General features: G+C 39.5%; 1 protein-coding gene across 1 annotated transcript in view; it reads right to left on the bottom strand.

Annotated features, from left to right (window-relative positions):
- Positions 1–3,442: 3,442 nt before the first annotated feature.
- The window catches only part of LOC149435007 (up-regulator of cell proliferation-like), a 29,233-nt gene continuing 20,851 nt past the window's right edge, over positions 3,443–11,824 (bottom strand). The window contains exon 3 of the mRNA XM_089663104.1: positions 3,443–10,030. Coding sequence (XP_089519230.1) covers positions 5,310–10,030 — 4,721 coding nt within the window. The 3' untranslated portion in view covers positions 3,443–5,309. The remainder of the gene's footprint in view (positions 10,031–11,824) is intronic.

Genomic DNA, 11,824 nt, shown 5'->3' with positions numbered 1-11,824 from the left:
AAAGGATTCCTCGCTGCAAGAGCTGTGAAACTGTTGAATACTGTGAATTGTTTACAAAAAGGATGGGGCTGATGTCAGAGATTAGATGTTTTTGGTCAGACCCTCCCACCCTGTCAATCTACCTGTGCATTTAGGCTGTGCTCATACCACCATCCATTGCCTGAGCAATAGGTGTCATTCCTGGTTACAGGCCCCAGCTCCTGAGTGATCCCAGTTCCTGTTTTCAGCCCTGTTCTCTTCTGTGACCCGATAGTCTCCCCAGAATTTCAGTACCCCCAGTAACTCAGTTAACCCTGTGCACTGTTGTTACCCCAGTTACTCTCATGGATCTCTGTACACATATAGCACCAGTGATTCATTGACCCATGTGCTCTCCTGTGACCACAGTGTCTTTAGCGATCCCTGTGCAGGTAAATAGATGACCCCAACAATCTTACAATGCACAGAATCTTTGGGTCTAGATGGTGACCATTTGGTAAGACAGTATTTTTGTTAGAATTCATGTATCGGCAATATGAACATCCCCCTCATTTAAAAGTGCCTAGATTTTTATATAGATCTTTCCTAAAACTGTCCACAAGTTTGCTGCGTACCAAATGGTCCCTTATGGATTTGGCCCAATGGTAAGTAATCATGGGGGTCTTCGAAATGTGGGGGCTCAAGGTAGCATCTAATTGTAGAAGATGCCAATATCTTTGAAAGATCCTTCTAATGCTGTTGTGTTGCCTGGTATACCGGTTAATGACTCAGATTCCCCTAGATTTTTCATTTTTTTTTAGTAAACAGAAGGTCATGTCTGGATTTTTGTCTGGCACATTTGAATGCCTTCTTGGGGCACGTCGGTGTGTACCCCCATTGGAGTAGGCTTCCTCTAAGTTTGTCTGCTTCTTCAAGAATGTTGTCTTCATCTGAGCAATTATGTCTAATTCGGAGATATTGACTCGGAGGAATGGAATGGAAGTGACTAAAGATCGCGGGTGTGAGCTATGTGCCTGTAAGATGGTATTGCCTGCAGTGGGTTTATGATAAAGCCTGCTTGAGAGTTCACCATTGGGTTCCTTTTTAATTACATCAAGGAAAGTAATCATTGTTGAAGTATATGATATGGTGAACTGTAGGTTAAAATTGTTGTTGTTCATGGTTTGAATACAATGATGAAGTAATTCTAGTGGTCCCTTCCAGGTGAGAAAGATGTCATCTATATAACAATACCACATAGTGAATTGAGCCGTTATGATGCCAAATACTCATCTGTGAGAAATGAGCATTCCCACTCCCTCAGGTACAAATTGGCGTAGGATGGGGCTCAACATATCCCCATTGGTATACCCTGTGCCTGGAGGAAGTGGGAACCTTCAAACGTAAAAATATTGTGAGTAATGATGTATTCCAAAGCAAGACAGTAAATTAGTTTATATTCTATGTTTTTGGGACAAAGTATGACGAATGGCCCACAACCCCTTGTCATGGGGAATGGAGCTGTGAAGAGTTTCCACATCCACTGCTACAAGCATCATTTCCTTGGACAGAGGGATCCATTCTAAATTTTATAACAGATGGATGGTATCTCTAATATAAGATGAAAGATTAGACCATAAACGTCTCAATTGTTCATCAACAAATTGGCTAAGATTCTCAGTCTGGGACTCAAGAACAGAAATAATTGCCCTGCCAGGGGTATTCTTAAGGTCCTTGTGGCCTTTTGGCAGGGTGTAAAATGTCTGCATCTTAGGATGATAGCATGTATAAAGTCCCATAGTGATTTGAGAGTACAGTGTCTCCAGCAACCTCTGCACCATTGTATCTCTTATTCTGTGTCTCCGCTGGCCCCAGTATCTTCAATGATCCCCAGTGCTCTTTTGTTTTCAAAGGAATCCTGTGTCCCTCAGTGACCCCTGAGCATCCAGTGTCACCTAGTAGCCCCCAAAGGATTCCATGTCACCCCATTACCCCAGAGCATCCCAGGGTACTCCAGTACTTCCTTTGTCCCCCTCTGTTCTCCCATGTTCAAAAGTTCCTGTCTCTACAGTTAATGAACTTAGCTTTTTAACTGTGCTCACTGTCTGCCCTGGCCTTAAGTCTGTTCCCATTTTCACTACACATTGGTTCCTTCCTAGGTCAGCTGCTGTCTGCATGTTCAAGGGCAGTAATATGGGAACCATCCCACGGCATAGTTTATCACCCCATGTGGGGTATTCTGGTAAATGCCTGGTGGTTGCTTAGACTCTGTGTCTTGGGTCTTTTTAGAGCTCACATGTTCACAAATCATGCACATGGCAAAGAGGGTCCACAATCCTGCTAGCCTGTGACAGTGGTTATCCTAGAATAAAAATTTTAAAAAAATTGATTGTTTAGAGGTTATAAAGGGATCTATTCTCTGTGAGAGCTTTTTTGTGCATCTTCTACATCATATTTGTTTTTTAATGTTAAGGTTAAACTTGATAGACAAATGTTTTCTTTTTAACCCAACTATAAAACTTTTTATTAAGGAAAAAACATCACATAGTTTATACTAATTTCAACAACAAAATTTCAACAAAAACAAATCACACACCACTACAGCAGATTATTATATAGTTTATATATATATATATATAAAATCTAAAACAATGGCAAATAACCAAAACACGCTTTGATAAGATCATATCATAGTTACATAGTTAGTCTGGCTGAAAAAAGACAAAAGTCCATCCAGTTCAACCATAGAAAATAAAAAAAAAAAGTTATAATCCTACACCCACAGTTGATCCAGAGGAAGGCAAAAAAAACCCAGCAAAGCACGATCCAATCTGCGCCTGCAGGGGAAAAAATTCCTTCCTGATCCCCCGAGAGGCAATCGGATATTCCCTGGATCAACTTTCCCTATAAATGTTAGTATCCAGTTATATTATAAATGTTAGTATCCAGTTATATTCTGTGTATCTAGGAAAGAAGAAGAAGAATCCAGGACTTTCCTAAAGCAATTCAACTCTTGAGGGAGTCTATTCCACATTCTCACAGCTCTCACTGGGAAGAAACCTTTCCGCGTTTGGAGATTAAATCTCTTTTCCTCCAAACATAAACTCTAATCTTTCCATCATAGTTGAGCTCCTCCATGCCTCTTCTATCCAAAAAAGATAATTTATTCTACAAGATTTTAAAAAATTACCGTCATGTAGCAATTTCCATTAAAATGAAGCCCATGATTCCTTCCAAAAACACCCATATGCTTTCAATAATGTTATCAGCCCCCCCAATAAAATTAGGACTAAAACTGTATATCAAAGAGCACATCATTAAAAGCCTAGTGCATTATAAGCCAAAATATGACAGGACAGAATGCCATATAGACATATACAAGACACAAAGTCCCATTAGGTATGTGGAAAATATTATATACATGTCAGGAATCTAGGAATGACCAGAAAGGTGTGGACTGACACAGGGAAACGCAGGTCTCAGGTACAGTATAATACAGTTTATTATTAGCCGCCCAGATATATATATATATATAAACGCACAGTGAGCAAACCAACCTTCCACTAATCTTAGGAGGTGCAGGAATACAGGCGTAGTCAGGGCTGGAGAGGTGGAACGGTCAGGCCGGCCGTAGGGTTCTGTAATGACCGTTTGGTGGTACCTCTAGTGGTCCCCAGGACAGGATTCCCCAGGGCGCGGAGTCTAAGTCCCAGTCTGCTTATTCACCAGGGCCCCTGATGGTGGGGATGGACTTGGAGCAGACAGGAACCAGGTCGCGGCCCCTGAGTACACCTGCTAGTGGTAGAGGGATCCGCCAGAGGTATGTGCAGGTACGGCTGGATCCGTGCAGGATGGATGGATGGCAGAGTAGTTAGCGTGGTCAGACGGGCCAAGTCAGCAACGTGCGGGCAGCAAGGTACCAAAGGAGCAGGCAGAGAATGGTCAGGGTCACAAGCCGGGTTCAGTAACTCACGGGCAGCGCGGTACAGGGGATCAGGCAGAAGGATGGTCAGGCAAGCCAGGGGTTCAACAGGAGACGGTCAGCAGAGGTCAGGATCAAGCCGGGTCAGCAACAAAGCAGGAACACAAGATACCAGGTACAGAGGCTCATGGGAGAACATACACCAAGGCCCAGATCACAGGCCTGGCCATGCCTTAAATACACCTTTCTGCAATCAGTCCCAGGTTTGGCTGATTGCAGAAGTGAGCTTCTGGCTGCTGAGAGCACCCGCTGGTCAGCTCTGGTACTGCAGCCCACACGGCAGGTGAGTCCCACCACCAGTGCTGAGTCCATTCCTGACAATACAATTACCAGCAAATTTTCTATAACTTTGCATGGACATTGGAGAATGAGTGGGTATAAATCTAGACAAATCAGTCACAAGAAAAATAATTCTCTTTATATGTAAGATATGAAAAGCAAGGCTTGCCAAAAAGTAGAGTAACATGAATCTTCTAAACTGGGTGATTGATGTGCACATCCATTAGACACTATTAATTGTGGATTTAATTGTGGAAGTGGACTTAAATTTCTGTCCTAAGGAGTGTATACAGTATTATCCAGCTGAACTGCTTCACATCATCTGAAATTTATTGGCATGCTTAAGTTGAACATAAAGTCACCATAGACTCCAGAGAGGTAAAGGGTTTGGTAGGCCCATTCATTTTGTTGGGTATTGTATACTAACTTCCCCTGCTTGTACAAAAAAATGACTTTTGAGCAGATCGCATGGCTTTAAGTCAGAAAAGGACCCCACAATGGCATGGCAATATGGCTTTTCAATGGGTGGGGGGTGATGATGAAGATTGTAAATGAGCTCCCTTTTCATGAAGAGTTACTTCTTTGTTCATTGCTATCACCTTTTTTGATGCATGCAGAAATATTGTTATTTAAATACGTTAAAGAATGTTCATGAAAATGCAAGCAAAATAAACACACAGTTCCAATGCCATTTCTGATTCTGAACATGTACTGTAGTTTTTAAAATTTGCAAATGTTGGGGATAGTTGCCATAGTAATTAAAAAATTGACTCCTTAGATCTTACTGCTCTCCTTCACAATGCATTCTCAATTCACAGAGTTCTTAGGACTCAATGCACAATTGGGGGAACATTTTAAAAACAAGCTTTGAATCCAGCCCCATTCCTATGCCTGACTTTAAATATGTTTACTGTCATCCATGCTTACTATTTGCAGGAGATTTCAGGTTCAGAGAGACAAGAGTATGCAAATGAGGATTTTAGGCTAATGAGAGTCAATATACAAAAAATGAATTTAACAGAATATATCTGTAATGTCTGGAACCAACATAGACATTGTATATGTGAGTGATGAGACAAATGCAGCCATGTTATTTACGTTTCATATTAAAAGTTTCCAATAAAGTTGCATGAGCCTGTTCTTCTGTGATTTCCATCCAGTCTTGTGGAGGCTTAGCTGGCTTTGCGATATGTTCTTCTGCAAATTCACTATTAAAATGTACAAAAATGTATTTCCAGTAATCGGAAGATTCGAGGCTGGGGTCAGGCTGAATGACCCAATCTGGATAGTATTTACGATAGTCTTTGTGTGGGTGAAAATCTCCGTCTGTGTCAGAATTTCTAAATGTAGTGTTAGATACCACAGCAGTGGAGCAGATGTCAGTGACTAAAGTTCCATCTATGTCCGATTTGTATCCTCCCAGCCCCCGAGGTCTATGGAGAGATGCAGAATGCTCTTTGTGGTCACCACCGGCATTCTCACAGGGGACATTACAGAATGGACACTGCTTACTGCAACCAATCACTTTATGCATCAATTCCTCATGAGGCTTCAGTGTGACTCTGGAGAGAAGGCGTTCAATGTCCAACAATTCTGTGTCTGATAACATTTCCTGCTTTATATTTGGAAGATATAAAAGAATGTCCTCAGAGAACTGGGTGACATTTGCTGTGTTGTGGAAAGTAATCATTGTCATTTCATTCTGTGAGATCACTATTTCTTTGTCTAGTGACTTGCAAAAACTTTCCAAAAATGTCACAATGCTTTCTGTTTTCACACATTCCTCACTCTTCAGGACTTCTTCAATTTTTTCAATGACTGGAGGTAGAAGTTTTTCTGCTAAGGTGTTTAGAGTTGATGGACTCTGATATTTCTCAGTAATGTACTGACGGATCCAGCGTTTTAAAAAGACCCTGTAATTATTAATGTACAACAAATATTGTTTAAATTCCATTTTCTTCAGTAAGTCCTCCAGCACAACAACCTGAAAAGTACTTCTGCTGCTAAATATATGACTGTCAGAACTTTGTAAAATTTCATCAATGATTTCTTTGCCGAGATGTCGGAGAATATAATCAGTTAGAGCCGGCTTCAGGTAATGTTCACAAAATGTTTTGGCCCTGCTCTCACACTCTTTCTCATGGAATATGCTCTCAAAGGTGGCCAAGTACTGAGGTTTTAATCTTTCAAGGCAAAGTTTGGGGTCATTTTCTTCAATGAACCTGTCATGTATGCCCTGAAATACTCTAGATGCTTTTCCAAAGATAAAAAGTTTTATATCTAGTTCAAACCTGGGAGAAAAATGAAGTTTTGCTGTTGTTTTATCTTTGAGTTTAGCATTGACCATGTGCAGCAACTCCTGAAAGTAAGTATCATCATAATCCTCTATGTTGCCTGTCTTCTCTTTGATGTATGTGTCACACATATCTATCAAAGTTATTGCAAGACCTTCTATATTGTCCAGGTGTGCTTTATCTACATTGACCGGATTGCGACCTAGGGAAAAAAATGTCCAGTCAATGTGGCTTTTGTCAGGAACAAACGGACTGTTCCCATAGTCATCCAAGCTCATCACACTGGTTAGGTTTTCATTAATACCGCCTCCCTTTACACCCATTTCATTCTTAAGTTGTTGAAGAATCATTTGTCCAATGTTACGTCTTATTAGTCCGTCTGTTTGTAAATCAGAGAGGGTTTTCTTCCACATCTCTTCAAATTCTTGCTTTGCTTCCATGTCAAAAAGTTCACAATTTCTTTCCCTGCAGCTGTTCAGGAGATTTGTTATCTCATTTACGATCAGTTCCTGAGATGTCCTCTGAATATCCAGAATCTTATATTTGCCTTTCTGGATTGAAACTGCCTCATTGAGCTTAGTAAGGGCATTCCTTTCCAGTTCCTTCTTCAGGAAACTCACACTCATGACAAAATCATCCTTGTATCGCTCAATGAGATGAACATTCTCACATTTGCTGTCAAAATAATTTTCTAGTAGCTCCAGCATTTTATTTTCTTCTTCTGACAGTAAGCTCTGAAGATCATCTTTAAACTGCATGCACATCTCAGCACTGAGACTGGCTGCAGATTGATTTCTGATGTGAGTTTCTTTGGTGATCATCCAGCTATGGATCTTTTTGGTGAAGTCCCATTCCCACAGAGAGTATTGCATAGACAGCTTGGTATACGCTTCTGCCACCAGACTGTTTCTGAAACTGAAGATGAATTTCTCATGTTTCACTGCTCTCCACAAACTTTTTATCCATGTGATGAAGTCACGGATTTGGCACTGAGTTCTATTAGCGTTTTGAGATTTTAAAAATCCCAGCAAATATTTATTTAATTCATAAACATTTTCACTGTAGCCAAAGTTTACCGGAGCCATTGGTGGAACCCCTTGCCACAGTCCAGGAATGTACCAGTTGTGCTCCTCAGGATCATAATTCATCACATCACTGAAACAGGTAATTCCACGTTTTTTTTCCATATTTGCAGCTACTTTTGTCATTTCATTTAGCTGTTCCAGAAATTTTTTCCTCTCCCTCAGGTTCTTTTCATGAGCAGACACATCACTGACATTCTGATGTACAAACTGACAGCTGGGTTTCTTCCCAATTTCTTTCATCCGAAGAAAAGCATGGACCACAATCTGTAAAATATCCTTCATTTCTGATGTGTTCTCCATGGACATATTAATGATGGTGATATCACTCAACCCCACCACCAGTGTGGCCAGTTCATTGTCATGTTCATAACTGTCCTCCAGGGAGGCCAACTCTGGAGCTTTCAGCCCCTCAGTGTCAATCACAAGGATGAAGTCACAGCCCAGATCTTCTCGGAAGTTCTCTTTCACTTTTAGAAGAGTCATGAAGGCTCCTCGTGTACATCGTCCACTGGCCACCGGGAACTGCAGACCAAACATGGTGTTCAGAAGGGTGGACTTCCCTGTACTCTGCACTCCCAGCACTGTGATTACTCTCATTTTGCATTGTCCTCCTGTCTTATTGTCTAGCTCAGTCAGAACATCAGTTATCCATTGTAAAGGAATATTAGAGGCTTCACCATCAATCAACTCCAATGGAAACCCATCTAGTAGGAGATCAGCAGCAATTCCTGGAAGTTTGGTGAATTGTCTTTCAGCTTCTTTATTCTGTTTGTTATCAACCATGGAATACTCAGCCTCATAAAACTGTCCCAGCTCACGTACAAAATTTTCTATTCCTAAAGAACTGTCTGAGATCTTCTGATCTAGCTGCTTAAGCTCAGATATATCTGGTTTATTGTTACATTTTTCTTTGTATTCAGACTGCAAAAAGGAAATATTGTTTCTTGCAACTGAATCCAGTTCAAATTTCATCCATTTCAAGAAATAATGTTTTTCAGCCTTGGAGAGGTCAGTAATTGCTGCAGTAAAATCTGATATGCCTACAGGAATTTCATGCTGATTTTGTTTTTTGTGGAGTGAATTGCGTTTTTGTTTGAGCTCAGATTTATATTCTTGTGCATCTTTTCCTCCTTGCTTTGTCATTCTGCAAAGTTCTTTTTCTATCTTTGACAACTCTTTCCACAAATCTCCCTGTAATTTCAGTGTTTCATTTTTATACACTTCCACATCTTTTATTACAGAAGTAATTTGGCTTGCTATTTCTTTTGCTTTCTGACATTCAACAGAGTTCTCATCAACAAAGATCTGAAGTCCTTCAATTTTATTTTTAGTATTACACAGATTTTGTCTTTCGTCCTGACAGTTTTTTAAAACATTTTCAATGCCATTGTGAATTTTTTTCACCAGTGCTGCATCATTTGCTGTGCTGGTTTTTGTAATAATATTTGCTGGACTCATCTTTAAAATTTTTATTAGATTGTTTATGCATTTTGAGGTCTCCATGTTTATTTTTTTTCCCTTTTCTGGAGTAACAATAAGATAAAACTGGGTGTCAGCATTAGTGAAGGTTGATAACAATTTGAATTGTTTCTCAGAAATACTCTCAATAAATATAAACACTGCTGATGAGACTCGAGCCAGAAATGCATATTGGTCCCAGTTGGTCTCCAGGTCTCCTCGTAGGTTGGTCACTGCGATGGGTTCTGGGAAAACATCAGACTTACCACAGGGAAAATACCAGGACATTTCCACAAGTCCATCAGATATTTTCCTCTCAATGTTTCCTCCCTCCATATCATTGTGGATGAAGAAGTTGTGGATTTGTTGGGCTGGATTAAGAACTTGATTCAGGATTTTAGATTTGGATAGTTTGGTGTTACCTAGTCTGACGAAGGAGAAAATTGGCATGGAATTATTCACCACATTTTCCTCTCTGAACCCTTTTCTGTCAGATAGTGACTGAGGTCTCCACTTCTTCACAATGTCCCTCATTGCCCAAAGCATGAGGGTGCAGTGTGACCCATCACCAGAAGGGAGCAGCAAAGGGACAGAAAACTGGCACATGGACAGTTTGGTTACAATCTCTTGTTGGAGAAAACTGTCTGAACAATGCAGGAGGAGACACAAGACATCCAGGGGGTGAATAGATTCAGCTGAACTACTTTCTTCTTCGATCATTGATGAGTCAAACAAGGTGTTTTCATTTAAACTGATTTTTTCTTCATCTTGTTCATACTGAGTAATAAGTGCAGTTCTGTTCAAGGCCATCAGCTTTCTCAAAAAATGCCACGGAACATCTTGAATGGTTTGGGGATGGAGATCACTCAGAGTCTCTGCTCCGATTTCTAGGATGTGACTCAGTGTCAGTTTGGAATCAAGTAAATGCTCCATATTTAAACTGACAAGAAGTTCATGGAAAATCTTCAGTTTATCTGAAAAAGAAAAATAATGTTGTTATCATATAACCTATTGCCAAATAACTACAAATATAAATTATTTAAAACAATAAATGTGTTTCTGGTTTCCAAGGTGGAACTGGATTTGGACACCGACTAAGAGTAATACGTTTACTAGGATACGGTTATTTTATATCCTATTTAGACACGCAAGGCCAAGTCCGTGGGCCACTTCAGGACTGTAGGAACAGACTGACTACACATACCTACAACACAAACATGTTCATATGTTACAAGGGTCCTGAAATGGCTGGTTGGCAGGAGAGTCTTTCTTTGCTGTTGACTGAAACTGAAGACAGACAAAAAATTTTGGAGTTCCAATGTAAAGAAACAACAATATTAATACTAATACTACTGCTACTAATAATACATGTATGTTTGAATGGATTAAAAACATTAAAATATTCATCTCCACATTAATCCCAAGTTCACAACAAATATGTTGGATGCTTTGGATGACACTTCTATTCACTCCATAATATGCTAACAAAAGCGAGTGCAATGTCTTTCCGGATTTTAGTGCACATCTATGAAAATATGTATTGTAAGGTGCCCTGCATTAATTAAAAATATTAATTAAGAAATAAAATAAACTACTATAATGTGCAAACAAGTGCTAAATAATTAACCAGTCCACAGTAATTTCCAAATAAGGTGCCATAAGATGCTATAATATTTAGTGTATTACTGGCGGAGGAGCAGTGGCAAGAGATAACCCTGCGTGAATGACCACTGTAGATTTGAGCATTAAGCGCTATTTGACCAAATGATTTATGTGGTCAACCTCTTCTGGTGAACATATTAATTTCTAAAAGATGAAACTGGGGGGATCAGCATGTGATTCATCATGGCACTTTTCTGAAAGAAGCATGTTTGCACCTTTTTACTGCATGTTGTGCTAAGAAATTTGGAATTCATTAATGGATATTATAGGCTGTTTGCATTCACTAAGGAATTGGATTGGCATTATTGCGAAATTCAAGATCAGTTTCTGGTACCTTTTTTGTATTACTCTGTATTGCTTATTACACCTTTAAAATATAAAATACAAAACCCGATACATTTCTTTCTTCTTTATACAACATTAGCTACATATTCTTTTAAAAAATGTAATCAATCTCACTTAGCAATCATCCTTGTGGCTGCCATTCACTATCTTACATTCCTAATCTTATCATTTTTTTTAACTCTCCATATCTTCCCATTATTTCTTCTTCTTTTATCTTTTTCCATCCCTCCTGTCTGTTTTCATATTCAGTAGTTTCTGTTTTACACCACTTACTCCAAATACTATAACATTTCTGTGGAGTTTTCCTATGTTCATACAGAAACAATTGAGTACTGTCTGTGATACTTTTTTTTATTTGCACTAACATACAATTTTGAGGACAAGGTTTTGGGGAGTGTCCCCTTCTTCAAGGTCCAAGCAGTACTATTACAAAGTCTTAGCAGAATCTTAGAAGAGATGTGGGGGATGAGACAAAAAAAAGCAGAAAGAAAAACAAGCCTAGGGTTATACTAGGGATAAAACACAGCAAAGCAAAAGCAAAGACTGGGGGGGGAGAACAACACTCACAGAGGGAGTCATAAAAATATTGGATAATGATTGAGGAATCCCATGTCCAAATTAAGGCCGTTATCTCTTGTGCCAAATAGAATTATCATTCTTAGTTCAAAAGTTTTCCTTTCCTGATTGGATGTGTTGCCTATGTTCATACATAACTTTTTCATATGATATACTGCAGTTAACTGCTTCAATCCATTGATTGA

The sequence above is a fragment of the Staurois parvus genome, unplaced genomic scaffold (genome assembly GCF_062004578.1).
Source record: "Staurois parvus isolate SC_StPar_1 unplaced genomic scaffold, SC_StPar_1.0 ptg001626l, whole genome shotgun sequence".
NCBI classification, from domain to species: Eukaryota; Metazoa; Chordata; class Amphibia; order Anura; family Ranidae; genus Staurois; species Staurois parvus.
The sequence above is the reverse complement of the archived record's forward strand: the minus strand, read 5'-3'. Positions and strand labels throughout refer to the sequence as shown.